This window comes from the organism of the source record quoted next, unplaced genomic scaffold (genome assembly GCF_019419815.1).
Source record: "Pyrus x bretschneideri cultivar Hongxiangsu unplaced genomic scaffold, Pyrus_bretschneideri_v1 Contig8, whole genome shotgun sequence".
Classification (NCBI taxonomy): Eukaryota; Viridiplantae; Streptophyta; class Magnoliopsida; order Rosales; family Rosaceae; genus Pyrus; species Pyrus x bretschneideri.
In genome coordinates this window covers 10832888-10850396 of record NW_025999820.1, presented here as the reverse complement: position 1 = coordinate 10850396, position 17509 = coordinate 10832888, and the positions used below count along the sequence as shown (strand labels likewise).

Below are 17509 nucleotides of genomic sequence, written 5' to 3'. Positions count from 1 at the left end.
GACACCGTTTTAGTTGTCACCGTCCTTTTTTCTTTTTTTTTGGATAAGGATAAAAAGATATTTCGGCACAAGAAGATAATGATTGGTATATGTTATCAACAAAGAAGATCATGTCATGTGTATAAATAGAAGAGAAACTATGAGGGCACTAGATGCAAAAGATGATGAACTTCACCAAGTTATGACTCGTTTGGTACGTCGTATTATACTATAATAAATTAAACTCGATCATACATATACCATAATTTGGATGTTGAATGGTAGTTTGACTACGGTACAGAAGACTGTGCTAGAGGAATATGAGATGTTGTCGTTGTTTTGATATATATCAAATGACAGAATGAATCGAAGATCAAAATAAAAAGCATGCGAATCGAGTATCAAGGATACAGCTTTACGAATTGCCTTATGACATGCCTTTTTGAAGAGAATGGTGATGCTCATGAAACTTAAGTGTTTTGCCATGGGTTAGGTTTTTAAGGAATCTACATATCTCATCGCATATTTAGCTTTTCAATCTTCAAAGGTGGCGAATCAACCTATTGGGTAGATAACCGTTAAGACCTGTTTAATTTGGTATTACCCAATCTAGAGATGAGATTAGTAGTAGTGATGATGGTATAAGGTGAAATCGAATTAAATGGGTCTTAAGAGCAACTCCACCCCATCCAAATAGGTTGGTCCAAAGTCCCCCAAAACAGCCTAGTCCCCTAATTAAAAACCCACTCCACCTTGCCCAATAGGTTGGCCCAAAGTCCACCCCAGCCCAGCCCATCTAACGTCAGCCGCAGGCCGAGTTTTTTTTGTGGCTGAAGCGTGGGAAACACACACGCGTTCCTGACAGCTCGCAAAGGGGGGCCCACGTTGTAGGCACACTAACTGGACGTCAGACTTGGGTCACGTGGCGCGGTGCTGGCTGTTGGATTTCCAATGGCTAATTTTCTGGACTGTTGAATTTCCAACGGTCAAAAAAATTTGAATTCAAAATATAACGGCCAATGACATGGCGAAATCAGGACCATTCGATTTCCAGATCAACCATCCAGGTTTTTCATCCAAAAAACATTTTAAAAAATGTCAGAAATCTTATCGTTGACCACGTGTCCACTTTTGGGCTATTGGATTTCAATCTTTTAGAAATCCAACGGTCCATATTAATTACTTAATAAAAATTGTTTAAAAATACAGAAAAAATTAAAACGAAAAATTATTATTTTTTCTATAAATACCTAACCATCATCTTCTACCTTACCCTACATTTCTATAAATACCTAACCGTCATCTTCCACATTATACTTTTGGATAATGACACGTGGTGTGACAAGATTGGTTAAAAATCCTATATGAATTTTTTTTTAAAAAATTATTATTTTGTAAAAAAATTTAATACAAAATAACTAAATTGTTGCCAGCTCATTTTTTTAGGTGTGGAAATGCACTTGGTCAATTACTGTTCATTACAGTCAATTACTATTCATTTGGGTGGATTAAATGGACTTTGGGCCAACTTATTTTTTAAAGAGTGGAGTTGCTCTAATGATACCCGTATCAACCCAATGAGTTAATTTGTCACCTCTTTTACAGAGATTCCCGTAGTCTTATTTCTTAGGCTTTTTAACCAAAATGGTCCATAAGATTTGCATAACGCATAACTTTGGTCCTTGAGATTTAAAATCAATATAAGTGGTCTATGAGATTGTCCACCATTCATCATTTTGGTCTTTAGGTTAAAAAACTCCGTTAAATGGAGAGTATTTTTGTCAAATCAAATTCTCCACACGCTTTTTCACCCTTTTTCTCTCATTTCTATAAAAAAAAAAATAAAAAATAAAAAAGCCCTATGTTGCTAATTTTGGCAGTGATATCAACTCTTCAACTATTATTAAAAACGATTTGGCATCAAACTCAAATAAATCATTGCAAACGGTACTTGACTTTTTCCCTTTCATGAATTTTTGGAAAAAAAACTGTACAGTTTGCACACTTGAATATAATGAAATGAATGGTTCAAACTATGGTATATCCATAGACAAGGCTAAATCAATAGAATCAACAAAAAAGAAATACCATGTTCCATTATATGAAATTTTCAACATGATTAGCATTGTAACTTGCAAAATATCCCAAAGCAAAGTATGTTCAAATGTTCAACATCAAAAAACAATATCCCACATGTTTAACAACAATATCAAACTCTAAATATTCAACTACAAAATCAATATCCAACTGTTCTAATTCAAAAAGAAGAAGAAAATAAATGGTTGCAGCTCGTTTTCTTCCATTTGTATAATGATATCCAAACTACAAACTCCCTCCATGCTCAAGGCTTCCAGGACTTGCCTCTCTTTGCCGGTGATTTGTATCGTTTGTTGGTAGGTTGTGATTGTGGTGGCACTACTTGGGAAGTGACACCAATGCAATTTTGTACCTGTTGAAAACCAAATGATAATACCTTACACTTAGTCGCCCTATAAAATCCAAATCGTACTCCTTTTATCACAATTTACATAAGTTATTGTTGAAAAAAAAAAGGAAAAGAATAAACAATAGAAAAACTAAAGGGCTACTGAATGTACCATTTGAACTTGTGGAGTGGGTTGTGAGCTAGATACTATGCCTCTCCCTCTTCCCATGCCCTGCCCCTCCCCACCTACAATATCAACCAATTTAATGGACTTCACTTTCATTATCAAAATCTACAATTAAAAAAAAAAAATACAACACAAAACAGATTATACCTCGGTGTTTCTTTCCAACTATGAATGTGAATGGAAGGCACAACTTCAACAAAAAAATAGGCTTATTAAATGTGAATGGAAAGCACTCAATCAATAAGCTTGTCAAAAGGAAGAAAATGTTGCAAAAAGGTTAGATGTCAAAAACCAGAGGACCCTACTTCCTCTTATATTTCCTACTCTTATTCGATGCCAAAACCTTTAAACTATTCCACACCACAAGATAGCAGTAAACATGCACACCAACCACTATATTTGGGAGCCTTCCCAAATCTGCGAAAATGGTCTGCCATGTGGCAGTCAACTTCACTGCCTCGCAATTCATCAATTCGAAAAGATTTCGTACCGATTTCTGATTTTCAATCTTGATTCTACTCAAATTGATTCTATGTCACCCAAACCCCCAATTCAGAAACCCTAATCACTTTTTCCCTTTTCTCTATCAACCCACGAGGATGAATTGACGAGAGACATGAGAACTTTGGTAGAAAAGATGAGAGAGATGAGAGAAAAAGGGTGAAAAAGGAAGTGGAGAACTTAATTTTACAAAAATACCCTTAACTTAACGAAGCTTTTTAACATAAATACCAAAATGATCGATGGTGATTTTGAATCTCAAGGATTAAAGTTATGAGTTATGTAAATCTCAAAAACAATATTGACTAAAAAGCCTATTTCATATACTACGTCATTTTGAGTAGTGGTAAAGAACTTCATTACCCTTTAAATTACAGTGACCGTTTAACTACCGTTCCCGCCAACTCCCCATCTTCTCGACCTTCACCCACTCCGGTAATCCTGAGCTCCACTCTACAACCATGAGCAGAGCATGCCGTGAGGCGGAGCAGCGAGTCCTCCGCCTCCTCCATGGCCACAAAACCCGAACCCATCTCCGCCAAATCCACGCCCACCTCCTCCGCCATGGCCTTGGCCAAGTCAATCAAGTCCTCGCCCACTTCGTCTCCGTTTGTTGGTCACTCAACAAAATGAGCTACGCAAATCGCATTTTCAATCAAACCCACAACCCCAACATCCTCCTCTTCAATTCCATGGTCAAAGGATTCTCACTCTGCAAACCCTTCGAACAATCCCTATACATTTTCTCTCTCATGAAATACCAGATGATCCGCCCCGACGAGTACACTTACGCGCCGTTGCTCAAGTCATGCTCGAACATTTGCGATTACAGACTAGGCCAGTGCGTCCATGGACAGATTCTAAGAGTTGGGTTTGAATGGTTTAGTTCGATTAGGATTGGAGTTATTGAGCTTTATGTAACTTGTGGGAGAATGGGGGATGCTGAGAAGGTGTTTGATGCTTTGTCTCAGAGAGATATCATCGTTTGGAATTTGATGGTTCGTGGGTTTTGCAAGACAGGTGATGTCGATAAGGGATTGTGTTTGTTTAAGCAGATGGGTGAACGGAATGTTGTTTCTTGGAACTCGATGATTTCTTGCTTAGCGCATAGTGGGCGAGATAGTGAGGCTTTGGAACTTTTTCGTGAGATGCTTGATCAGAGTTTTGAACCAGATGAAGTGACTGTGGTTTCGGTTTTGCCTGCGTGTGCTCATTTGGAAGCTGTTGAAGTTGGGAAATGGATACACTCTTATACGGATTCTAAAGGACTTCTGCAAGAAGTTGTATCTGTAGGGAATTCACTTATAAACTTTTATTTTAAATGTGGAGACTTGGATGCTGCTTGTAGTGTTTTCGACCAAATGCCTTGCAAAAACGTTGTTTCCTTGAACACTCTGATTTCGGGATATGCTTTTAATGGGAAAGGTGAACTTGGGATCAGCTTGTTCGAGAAGATGATAAGCAAGGGCGAGAGACCTAATGATGCAACATTTGTTGGGGTTTTAACATGTTGTGCTCATGCAGGCTTGGTGGAAAAGGGAAAGGATTTGTTTGCTTCAATGATTGAGACTCACCAAATTGAGCCAAAACTAGAGCATTATGGATGTATGGTTGATGTTCTCGGGCGAAGCGGACAGGTGAGGGAGGCTCATGACCTGATTAAGAGTATGCCTACGAAACCGAATGCTGCTTTATGGGGTGCACTGCTAGGTGCTTGCTCTAGTCACGGTGAAGTAGAGCTCGCGGAACTCGCAGCTAAAGAGCTTATCAATATCGAACCATGGAATTCAGGTAATTATGTGTTGCTGTCAAATATTTATGCAGAAGAAGGCAGGTGGGACGAAGTTGAGAAAGTTAGAGATTTGATGAGGGAAAACTGCATCATAAAAGCACCAGGGCAGAGTGCAATTGAGTAGTCATGAATTTTAAGTTCAGTGAAGATGTAACCTTCATTTTTCGACTTCGGACTTCCATAAACAGTTTTTTCTTTTAATTCTCTAAGAGAGCTGACATTGTAGCCATGTTCCGACCTTATTGAAAACTATAGCGTCGGACATAGAAGTTACAAAAGAAATCTACACACAAAATCTACACGCTATGTACATTACACAAACGGTTGTCAAAATTTACAGAGAGATAGCTGCCAAGGAACAACTTGCCCCAAAGCACATTTTTACTGCTAATCCTCATCTGCAAACCACACGGCATATTCTACAACGGCGATCAAATTGGTTTTAATCTTCTACAATGTTGATGGTAAACTTTGATAGCATCTCTGGAACACCTGATATTATAGGTCCATACGTCTGTGGAACACAATAAGACTAATTCAATCTCCCATCACATGTTCAAACGCTTACAAACATGTACGGACACAAATTTTAAGATTCATTTACCTCGTTGTTTTTGGCGATCTGGCACAAGGGAATAGCAAGCAGTTTTTGGTTTTTTGGCGCAATGAACTTCCGACAATCTGGTAACTGCACAATGTAGAGTTTTGTGCACTCCTACATAATGACATAAACATAAGAAATCACGCTTCTTGGCATCCAGATGAAGCAGCCTTGTTGGGAGGGCAAACACATTAACTGATGAGTCGATGACATAGTACAATACTTCATTCCCAATATTATACATCAAGGGAGTGCTACGATCAGTTGCACACCCAGGCGGGCAGATCCTAGCCACAAGGCACAGCCAAATCAGCACCAGCGCGTTGCCAACTGATCCTAGCACCCCGCTATACATCAATTATTATGATCTTAACAGATTGGTTGCCACGTCGATTATTCAGTTCACTGTTAACTAGCACATGTTAGAAGGAGACCGAGCGCGTTACCTTTGGGCTTTCAACTCTGGTTGGCAAGTCCCGGCAGAGCAATGATTCGAAGTCGTGCCTCCACCATGCCCCAAGACATTCCCCAACCTAAACATTGAAACAATTTACACCAACAAGTTTTCAACATGAATACCACCCGAAAACAAAACAACATATTTCCATGTTCCATACCTCCCAAGGAATCCCATCACCATCAGCATTGATACATAGCTTCCTCGACAGCTTACGTTTCAATCCGTCGATCTCTGCGAGTTCAAACAACTTCCATTTCAGTAAAACCTCACAACATTTTCAAGTCCTTATTTCGACGAAACTGACGAGTTAAATTCACCTGATTCGCCGGGTCTTAGGCGGCCCCCGGGCAGCTTAAAAATGCAGTTTCTTATTTGCAAGAGCAGCACATGAGGATGTTTGAACAACTCAACCTGAATTATGGTGAAGGCAATATCAAATTTACTCACATTTGCGATATCGAAATCCCTCGCCCCGTAATTTACATTAGATTAATTAGAATATCGCTCGAATAAAAATAAATAAATAATAAAACATGTTGCTTGATAAGAACAAAGAAAACCAACCAGAATAACCGCTTCCACACAAGTCCTCAATCCATAAGCAGCATAACTATATTTCAACAAGCACAAAACCAAAATTAATATTTCTGATTTTTTTAAGCAAAAACTGATGAAAATAAGGAAACCCAATTGAAAATACACAAATAAATAAATAAAAACCCAAGAAAAAAAAAGTTAAGTACTTGGACTTTAATCTGTGAAGACGATCGGCCGGAGCTTCGACCTTGACAGGAATGGCTTCCTTGGAAGCGAAGTAGTAGCTGCTGAGAGGGTATATGTCCAGCGTACGGCTCTGATCATCGATCTCACGATGATCAAGACCGTTGCTGTCTGACACGTGTAAGGAACCCCTTTCATCCCCCATTTTTCAAGTGTCCCTCTCTCTCTGGGATTCTTGTGAAGTGAAGCACTGATAGGAAGGGAAGAACTGAAATTTCAGGCGCAGGAGGAGAAATAAATAGGAAAGGGAGAGAGGAGGAGCGACGGGGAGGAGAGAGAGAGAGAGAGAGAGAGAGAGAGAGGGGAAAGGTGGCCTGTGTATGGAGTTTGGTAACGAATTCTTGTGTCGTCTCTCGAACGTGGCGTTCCGGAGAGACCTGGATAATTGGCTACTTGGCTACTTGTCACTAGTGAGAGAAGAACAACGGGGATATACCGCACCGTCTCGTTTTGTGTCAACTTTAACAATGCCACGTGGAAAAAATTCATGTGTGTTTTTTATTTTATACGAGATGCTACAATAACAATATACTCGTGTCATATCAAAAGAACATGTCTTTGGTTTTTTAGCACAAAACATCATAGTAGCAATATATTGTATATGTGTTATGCAGGAAGGTGGTAGGGGATTTTTCATGGGCTTGGATATGTTTTGGGTGTTTTTTTGTGGGTTCTTTGGGTCCAAATATGGACTCGTTTTGTCCCCACTGAAGCCTGATTTGCCTGGTGACCCAATAAAATTCCACCAACAAATGCAAATTTCGTTTTTGCTCTTGGCCACAAAGAATAATGTAAATTATGCAATTTCAATTTTCTTTGTGAAAAATGTAACTATTATATTGGATGTAAAAATTGACAAGATCTAAATTATGTGGAGGAAGGCATTTCTGATTTCAGATGGAGAAGTGCGCAGAATGATAACCGATAAGGTTCGAAAATAAGTTTTAGTTCAAGTGATAAATGAGAGTAAATTTGATTGACAAGGTAATTATAAGATTTTTTTTTTTTTTAAAGGGGATCAGCTCGTTTAGTCCACTTTCGCGAGGACCGAGAAGGCTCACGAAGACATTTCAGTCTTCCATTGGCCACTCTCGTGTGATTCACCAACGTCAGGAATCGAACGTAAGACGTGTCGTGTGAAATACATACTTGAAATTCGTTCCCAATCACTGGACCATCTCGTGGTGTTTAAGGCAAAGAAAAGATTTGATTTATGCCTCTATATTTAACAAGTTTATAGATTGGTCCTTTGAGATTAGATATTTACAGTCAAATCACACCAACTTGCAAGTTCAATCAGTGATCATTGAAACTCAAAAATATGATGAATAGTTAACCTAATTAAGAAAAACTCAATATTCATCAATTCTTGCAAGCCAAGTAACTTGAAAAGATGTATAACCCCATATCCCCTTTGCTTTGGATGATGAAAGTTAATTAATTAAGGAAATTTGCATATTAATCATAAATTAAAAGTTAATTAGCGGTTGAGAAGTTTAGAAGATAATGATTCATTTAACAACCAAAATATTATTGTTAGATTATTAATCATCCTTTAATTTGTTGAGCAAGCTAATCACCAAGCCAAACCAGATGTCTCTCCCTCTACTTCTTCCCGTTGATTCAGGTTTACTGCTCTAGAATGTTCTTGTTCTACATTGGGAAAGTTGTTGGAGTGTCATGCAACCATAATGTAATCTTGATTACAATTTGGGTCACAAAACAAAGGAAACCCACAATTAATCATCATGTGACTTGTTTTGGGTAGTAATCAAAGTTCTAAAAAGCGTTAGGCGCTAGTCAGGCATCAGGCAAAAACTTAATGCTTAGGGGGTGGGCAAAAACTTAATGCTTAGGGGCCTAGGCCCCTTTTAAAAAAAATTAAATTAGTATATGCCCACATACAAAGTATGTGTGAAATTTTTTTACTTTTGTTTTTAAAACTGAAGGAGAAAGGAAGAGAGTGAAAGAGAACATGGAAGTGGATAGAGGAAGAGAGGTTTTTTTTTTTAAATTTTAATTAGAGATGATAAAATCACTCGTAGTTGATACTTAAACAAAAAATAGAAATTTTTTTGTGAAATTACGTTACTATCCTTAACTTTTTTGTTGTGATAGAAGATAAAATTGTCTTTTCACCCTCTTTTGATTGACAAAGAGGGTTTCATTAATATATAGTTTAAATATATTAGTATAACAATAAAAACATAAGTAGCTACAATTGATTGAATAGAAAAAAATGAATTATGTATTCAAAGTTATGTTACAAGAGAACTATCTTCAAGCCTTTACATAAAAAGATTAAAAAATGAAAAAAATTTGAACCGCCTAGAGCCATCTAGACCACCTAGGCAGCTGCCTAATTGCTACCTAAAAAGTTAACCAATTTTCTAAACGTCTAGACCCTAACCATAGCGTTCGATCTCTGCCTAGCGCTTAGATCCCGCCTAGAATGCTTTTCAGAATAGTATTAACAATACATATAAAGGTGGACCGTGGATCCCATGTTGATGTGTTAATATGGTGTGTGCCTTTTAACCACGTTGATAATATGGATGCACTAATTCCATTTAGTTAAAAAAATAAAAATTGATATTAGAAAGCAATAAAATTATAAAAACAAGAAAATTATAAAGTAGTAAATGTTGGTTGTATCATATTCTTGGAGCGTTATTCATATATAGACCAAAATGTACGTCTTACCATCACAATTCACAAGAAATTATCATCCATTTATATAATCAACAGATATACAACTCATATTTGCAATGATAACGTAAATTAGAAAATGTTTGTTGCATTACATTCTTGGGTATATTACTAACTTATATATTGATCAGAAATATAAATCTCACCATCACATTTCACAAGAGATTACTGTACATAGAATAGTGAATATATATATATATACACACACACACACACAAAAATATGAATAAAGTATGCACACACATTTTTTGAAGTTTTAATGAAAAGGTTAAGGTGCAATTTTATAAATTTTGTAAACAAGTTGACATGAAAGTTGATGATTAAATTATTACTTAAATGTTGATTAACGTGCTTATTTTTTTATTGATGATGCATGATTTAATTTACAAATTTAATCTATAAATTTAGTCAAGCTAACATTATTCTTGTTTAAATCGTTATTTCTAAACTTGGACTTCACTAAGCATCCAACCTAGTATTTTATATAAATTGAAATTTAAAATTTAAAGATAATATAGAATAGTAGAAAAAACTCTTTTCTTGGTCGGATAAAAAAATCTTGATTAAAGGCATAATTTATTTCTAATTATTTTGCCGGCACAAGGCGGCGATATTTAAACCGGAAAATAAAATAAAAAATGGAAAACGACATGTCAACCGTAGGCGCTCTAAAGCCCAAAATCCCCCACCCAATCAAATTGCGTAGTTTCACAGATAATTGAGAGTCAAACACTGGGCTTAGATGTCTTTTTATCTATTATCCAATCAAAATCGTTGATTCCTCTACCAACCATTCTTAAAATAATTTTAGCAACTATTACAAACAAAATAATATTATTAATACAAACCAAAACAATTAAAATAAATAAATAAATAGTTGAAAAAATTAAAAAAAATAAAGAATATAAATAATTTATTTATAACTTGATAAGTATGTAAATTGTATTTTATAATTTTAAAAGACAACAGACTGGTGGAGTCAATTTTTCTGCACTGTAGGGAGCCTTCCTTGACCCGTAAGACAGTACAAGACCTACCTCTCTCTCAAATACGCAAAGTGCCCCTCTCAAATTTTGATCTGTGCAGGAGAAATTTCATCGGAATTTTGCTCCCCAGTTCCTGCAAATCATTGGGCAAGTTCCTTCTCCTCTTCCAGCTTTCTATCTGCACATTTTCTTTCAATTTTTATGATTGGTTTGTTTGAACTGTTTTTCTCTTCTGGGTTTGCTGGGATTTGCATAAAGTTTAAAACTTTTACAAAACTTGATGTTAGTGCTTGATGGGTTTTCAATAATTTGTCTTGACATGATTGTGTTTGCTTGAATTTCGGATTTCTTAATTCAAAGGTGTATGAGCTGAATTGGGACGATTTAGAATTTTTGTGGAAGGTTTTGCAGCACATGCATAGATAATTAGATGCGAGCGAATGGTTAATGAAATTTTTTAGGACGCAACTCAAAAGAACTAAGGTTTTGTTGCCCCAAGTAGTCGTCCATCATAGTACCATGTAAAACCTGTGTTGTATTTCCACCTGAGCTGGAGAATAGCAAAATGTTGCTGGGTCCAATCCACCCCAGTGTTCAGTTTTGGGTGAAAGAAAAAGGCTGAAAATGTGAAGCAGCAAAAATGAGCTTATTCTCACAGCACAGCAGAAGCAATTTTTTTTTTTTTTTTTTTTTTTTAAAGCATAGCAATACCAAATCAGTGAATGATCCCGGAGTATACTTTAATTTTGTACTGAATGAATTTGCATGACCCGAGAAAGGTGATTTGTGAATCTTCTTTAACCATAGTAAGGGGAGTGCTTGTTTAGCTACAATCAATTGCTTGTGTTCAGTTCCGGTTTAAGATAATGATCCCAATTCCCGTAGTATGCTTTAATTTGTCAGGAATGAATTTGCTTGCCATGAGAAAGGTGCTTTCTGAATGATTTTTAACCATAGTAAGGGGAGGGCTTGTTTAGCTCCAAGCAGTTGCAAGCTTTAGTTCAAGTTTTATGTTTGATATGCGAGCAAGTAAAGATAAATGTTTTCTCAAAGATCATGAACAAAAGAAAAAAAAATCCTGGATAAATTGGAGCTGAACTGAAATTCTAATTTTGTGGAGCAGGTATATTAAGGTGTGGTAACAGAAGTCAGGATTTGGCCCCTCGTATTCATCTGCAATTCTGCTGTAGGACTCATGGATCAAAGTACTCAAACATCTCTTGAATACTCGGGCTTAATCTTTTTTGTATATAATAAATTATGCCTATATATTCACTTGTTCAGAACTATAACGATTAAGTTAGCATGACCAGCCATGATTTTACTACTTCCTTACTCTGATACAAGATTTATTGGTGTTGCAGATGCTTCGGGAGAGGGTTTGAGAAACGACCTTGAGCTGGTGAGATCATCATCTGAAAAGCATCTTGAACTTTTGAGACCATCAGCTCGATTAAGTACAATATTTAAAGGTAGGATCTTGTTTGGACATTTTCTTTAGCAAATCCTGTTTGGGTTTCGCAACTTATAAGTGCTTTTACAATTATCTGTGACAAGTATCAATCTTCCTCGCATGGACTATGGAATGTGTTTGTTCTATCAAATTGTGTTTTTTTGTCATTCATGCACAGTTTCCATCCATGATTGTTAGTTGTTTAGATAGCTTTTTAACTTAGTACTTAAAATGGAATGCCTCTTGTCGTATCTACTTCCAGCACCAATCAGCTTGTTTAAGACCTATTAGCGGGAGAATGTATCGGCATGCTAGAATTGATGATTGTGTTAATATACTCCCTGATTAAACATTGGGCTGGGATGCAGTAGTAATTTAAAAATGTCATGAATCTGATCCGGGATGTATATAATTTCTATTTTCTGTCGATAAACAAGATCTTTATAGCAACTGGATCTTTCATATCAACTGTTTATCCAGACAAGTGAGAGGTCTTATGGTCATGGTAGGGCAAGCAACAGAAGCTGCGGATCCTGAAAAGGGAAAATACACCTTAATTAGAGACGCAGATGACTTTCCATCAGGGATGTACGAGAAACAGCTTCCCTGCTTTGGCTGCGGGATAGGATGGTTTTCGTGAGTATCTTTAATTCCTCTATCCCTCAGTTTTTATTATTCCTTGTCTCATTCCTGTTTCTTGCACTGCAGTTTTCTTTTAGGCTTCGTCTTCCCATTAATGTGGTACTATGCCACAGTCCTCTATTTTGGAAATTACTATCGGAAGGATCCTAGGGAGCGAGCAGGACTAGCCGCCTCTGCAATTGCTGTATATCTCTCTCTCTCGATTATGTGTTTCCATTCTAGCATGTTTCTGCAGTTTAAAGTTTACATCCTCAACCATGTATCAGAGGATTAATTGGCATAATTATCCAATTGTTGCAGACACTAGTTTGTTCTGTCGTGCTGTTGATCATAGCATTGTGTCGGATGTTCTAGATTTGCTCAATTGGAGGCGCTAGCAACTTCTTCACAAGCGTGAAGAAATCATTGTGGGATTGGAAGGGACCGTAAGAACACAAATACTGATGTTTTTTTTTTATTCCGGTTGAAAGGGATGTAAACGAAAAAAGGAAAGGACAGATGAAAAGAACCTGGACTTTTCCCAAACAATTCTTCAGACGTCTAGAGTACAAGCTCTGGATGATGATGAGCTACTGTTTTCGTATTTTCATATTTGTATGAACAAATGAGGCAAGACGAGTATATGTGTAAACATTGTAATTATACAGAATTTTATAGAGGTGAAATACAGAGCTGTGTGATCTTTAATCCCTGAACGCATTTCAGTTGCCCAACCAGAATATAATATCAGCTAATGTACGAGCTTTTTACGGGCTTTCCACCACCGTGGTTCACTAAAATGACAGAAAATTAACAAGCCTTGTAGCGTGAACTTGTAATTAAGCAAGGCCCTGAGCCCTCGTTACAACACTATCCACTACGTTATATCGAATTTGGATCAAAATCCGATCCGTTGACATGTCTAGCCGTGCTTGCAAGCAGCTTCTGAGACTTACTTGTCATCAGTTATGAGTGACTAATAACACGGGAAACGTCATTAACACTGGACTTTGTAAGGTAAAGTCTTATGATCCGATGACCGGGGTGGAGATGATTGCCGGTCAGTCCCATACCAGAATCATCGGCTTTGTAGACTGTAAGTGCTTCCATTTGCAAACCCATCGGAATTACCATCGCCGGTTGCCTGAAAACATAGAACCAGTAATGCTTTTTCATGTTTTCGTGTTTTTAGTTGCTCCATCTTCTTGTTATTTTTATGACCTTGTTCGTGAACATGAAGTTTTAGATTAAGCTTCTCTCCAAACACATAAAACAAATGAAGAATGTCTGATTCATAGAGAATTGAAGAATTAATGACAACGATATTTCTTCTGAAAACTTTTAAAACAGAAGAAATGACATGAGAAATGTGGATATAACCTAAGCTCCTCCGTGTCCTAGATTTGTAACTCTGCATTCGAATTTGAATTCAAACGAGGGGATAAACCACGGCTTGAAAGGGCTTCAAAGGAGAAGAAACTAGCTGAAATCCCCCAATCACACGCCAGTTCAAACAGACCGTACCTCAATCCTTGGCTGCCAAATGAACATACTTGTTCTCGACTCTAAATTTGGAACTTGAATTGATCTGGGACCAAAGAATCAGTATCGTCAAAAATAATGTAAACAGGTGAGTCTGATGACCAATTGATACTACTAGTTTGCATATAATGAATAAAAAGGAATAAATAAACATTGGATAGGCCGCAAACCTTGTGCTCAAACATATTACTCAGTTTGGTTTCGTCATCTGTTACTCCGGATTCTTCAAGAGCCTTCATCACAAGTTTTTTCAATTTCCTCATCTTCAGGACTCCATCATTCTGCACGATGCATATAAAAAGCCGATTGAGTTTATATCAAATAACTGGCAATGGCGTAAAGCAAATGCATAATAAATAAAAGTGAATCTTTTCTTATGATAGTGTTCATTTCACTAATCTGTATATAAAGGAGAATATTACTATCTTTTTCTCTGTTTGAGAGTGGCCTGATGCATTGCACAATTTTAGGGTAAAGCAAGAAACGATTATTTAGATTTCATACCGATTTTAGGGTTGATGTAATCAACTTCTTCCACTTTATATTCGTAGTGAGTTCTCCCTCTTTCCCATTTGCTTCTTTCTTCCCACTCTGAGCCACTTTGCCAGTTTCCTACTTCATATGATGTACTATCCTTAGTCTTCTTTGTCGATTCATCGTTCTTGGATGCGTCAAGCTTTCTCTTTTTATTTTTCAGTAAGGCATCATTCTCTGCTTCGGAAATTTTATGCTTGGGATTGACCCTAGACGCATCATGCGACTTAGGTTCCTCTATTTGTTTATTCTCAAGAACTTCACCCTTTAGCGTGTCCTCGGGTGGAGGTTTTGTATCCGGAACAGATTCTTCCGGCTGCTTAGGTTGTTGCTTTGCAGCATGGATAGCTCGGGCTTTTGCCCTGTGCTTCTTTCCATCAGCATGCAGCAGGAGGGTCTGCTCACTGGTAGCTTTAGTATTGCAAAGACTGAAAGTACACAGATATATCCAGCAAACTATCAGATCACAATGTCAATTTACATCTTTTTCTTCTCTGACTCTCTTCCATGTTTCATGTCGACAACAGACAATGCATTTACTCAAAAGTTCAAAACAAACTAATTCAGCAATTTGAAACCATCACTTTCAAAGGGCAGCGCTAGCATGAATGCATATAGAAATTTAACAAAAAAACATAAAATGCATTATGCATCGCTATGGGAAATTCTTAAGTTCACGGCAATCATTTGATACGAAATATAAATAAACATGCGAATAAAAGATCACCAACAAAATAAGATGAGATGAACATACCTACAAAACCATGGAAATCGCTTAGTCAACCCGACAGTAATATCAAAATCGGGTTGCTGCTTTCCATCCTTGTTGGGCTTGGCTCCCCCACCATTCAAAGGTTTCCCTTGTCCGCCCTTGGGACCGTATTTTTCCTGAAAACAAAAACAAAGGAATCAACTCTACATCCCGGCAAAATTATAATCCATAACAAGTTCCGGCAAAATAATATCACCCCCTTTTACCCCATTCATTAAATTTTCAAATCCAAACCCTTCAATTCAAAATATTTTCTAATCGAAACCGTTCGATTCATAATCCAAACAATGAACACTCACCGCCTCAGTCATACATTGTGTGTGACCCTGAACGGTTTCTCTTCCAAATGTCTCTCCGCAATCAATGCACGAAAACTGAAACATGAACAGCAACAACAGCGACAATATTAGCAACCCAATAAGTCAAAAGATCAAAACTTAATAAAAGCCCAAATTTTCTTGGCAACCAAACAGTCTTGGGATTAGGAAAGTAGAGACCTTTCGAGCAGAGCAGCACTTGAAGTGACCCAGAACCTTGGGTTTCTTAAGGTTGTCCCCACAATCCTCGCACTGAAACCACACCATCTCTCTCTGATTCAGCTGTATGCAACAAACCCAAGCTCAAATCCAGAAGAGAGAGAAAGCTCTACGAGACTACGACCAGGTGACCGAAGAGGTGATCCAAGTTCCGGAGGGTTTAAGGCATTTGCAGGAGGATTTAGAATTAGGGTTTTGGGTTAGAAGTTTTCAATACCAAAACGACTGCGATCCGCTCCGTTTCATTTTACATGATTGGCGACATGTTTCGGCCCACATGTGAAGGATAATTGGAGGCCCAAAATTTGAACTATGTCTATCTCAATTTAAGCCCATTCTGCTGCATAGTTTTCTGGACAACACTTTTTTTTTATAATAGCAATGCTATTCAAACATCATTTTTATCTTTCATACACACTTGTTAATTAGGCCGAAACAGGAAGGTTTAGTTTTCGCTCCCATTCTACTTGCTCTTTTTTTTTTCATTGATTATCTTCAATTTAATTGATCCAACGGCTATAAATTGAGAGATGTTGGGTGTACAGATAGTACCACTCTTTTTTATATTATTATCAGAGCGATATTCTAAGCTAATTTAAACTACTGAGCATAGAAATTTAAACTACTGAGCATAGAAACGAACACTCTGGTATATGTAACTTGGCTATGTCCATTCCTGCTTTAAATATATGTAATACTTTGAGACGTGCTAGGAGTAAGCGAGGATTCTTGACCATTGATATATGTAAATTAGAAAAAATAATTGGAGCTAATTTTCAAGGAACCTTTTAGTAGAAATTAGCTCCCAACTCAACTCCAATTAACTACTAACACATAGTAATTAGGAAAAAAAAAACTATAATTCATCCCTATTAAAATTAATGGTTATATTCTTGCATTAACTCTTCTTTTTTTTTTCTTCTCCAAAAGTCCATTTTTTTCAGGAGTGTTCTTTTGATAATTTACATCAAGTTGGGTCGCTTCATTCTTGTATCATAGTTTTTTTTATTTATTATTATTAAAAATACAACTTTCCATCCAAAGTTGGTTCCAAAATCCCAAAAAGTAGTGAAATTTTGGTTTTAGCAATGATTTTGTTGAACTTTTAAGCACTTAGCGCTCTCTTAAATATTTGCATGATAAAATATCCACCAATTACTAGTATCAATTTGTATTTTTTTTTTTTTCAAACAATATATTTTGTTATATTAGATGTTAGATTAACCACTGACAGAGTTCGAATCCATGCCGTCAATCAAATTGTATTAGCATGGAGTTTATATTGTGTTAAATTTGGAGAGAAGCAAGAAATTATGTACTTCAAAATGGCTCTCATTTTTTTCTTTATCTCAACTGTCTTTTAATTTATTCAATTTAGAAACCAAGAAAATATCATATGAAAAAGGAGAGATCGAGATCGGTAATCACTTACTTTTGCTAATTAAGTAAAAACTCAAGACTTAAAACAATGGAGATCTCCCCAATATTCACATGGAGAAAAATATAAAGAAAAAGTTCGAAAAAAGAAAAGGGCGTCCCTAAACGCTACCTAGTAGCCATAGCCCTCCCTTTGGGGAGATTTAGACGACAATTGGTCGTGGTGGCCATGGGAGCTGTACCTTTCTGCTGTT

At 36.9% G+C, this 17509-nt stretch overlaps 4 protein-coding genes across 4 annotated transcripts; 2 read left to right on the top strand and 2 right to left on the bottom strand.

Moving 5' to 3' along the window:
• The first annotated feature begins 1988 nt into the window (after window positions 1-1988).
• On the top strand, window positions 1989-5049 carry LOC103951899 (pentatricopeptide repeat-containing protein At1g09190). The gene has a single exon (XM_009363382.3). It carries the CDS (start codon window positions 3554-3556, stop codon window positions 5006-5008), a length of 1455 nt encoding a protein of 484 aa, XP_009361657.2. The 5' UTR covers window positions 1989-3553; the 3' UTR covers window positions 5009-5049.
• Window positions 5050-5060: 11 nt separating this feature from the next.
• Window positions 5061-7140, bottom strand: LOC103951898 (pre-mRNA cleavage factor Im 25 kDa subunit 1). Its single transcript, XM_048575741.1, has 7 exons — window positions 6689-7140; window positions 6510-6555; window positions 6263-6356; window positions 6103-6176; window positions 5932-6018; window positions 5489-5599; window positions 5061-5398 (listed from the first exon to the last, which is right to left on the bottom strand). The coding sequence occupies exons 1-7, from the start codon at window positions 6868-6870 to the stop codon at window positions 5327-5329; spliced, it is 666 nt and encodes a 221-aa protein (XP_048431698.1). The 5' UTR covers window positions 6871-7140; the 3' UTR covers window positions 5061-5326.
• A 3261-nt stretch (window positions 7141-10401) lies between these two features.
• On the top strand, window positions 10402-13202 carry LOC103951901. The gene is made up of 6 exons (XM_018648586.2): window positions 10402-10567; window positions 11544-11625; window positions 11785-11892; window positions 12383-12509; window positions 12582-12699; window positions 12816-13202. The coding sequence occupies exons 2-6, from the start codon at window positions 11616-11618 to the stop codon at window positions 12867-12869; spliced, it is 417 nt and encodes a 138-aa protein (XP_018504102.1). The 5' UTR covers window positions 10402-10567; window positions 11544-11615; the 3' UTR covers window positions 12870-13202.
• Window positions 13203-13771: 569 nt separating this feature from the next.
• LOC103951902 (UBP1-associated proteins 1C) lies at window positions 13772-16071 on the bottom strand. Its single transcript, XM_009363384.3, has 6 exons — window positions 15840-16071; window positions 15642-15716; window positions 15325-15458; window positions 14541-14998; window positions 14207-14317; window positions 13772-14082 (listed from the first exon to the last, which is right to left on the bottom strand). Exons 1-5 carry the CDS (start codon window positions 15924-15926, stop codon window positions 14313-14315), a joined length of 759 nt encoding a protein of 252 aa, XP_009361659.2. The 5' UTR covers window positions 15927-16071; the 3' UTR covers window positions 13772-14082; window positions 14207-14312.
• Window positions 16072-17509: the final 1438 nt, after the last annotated feature.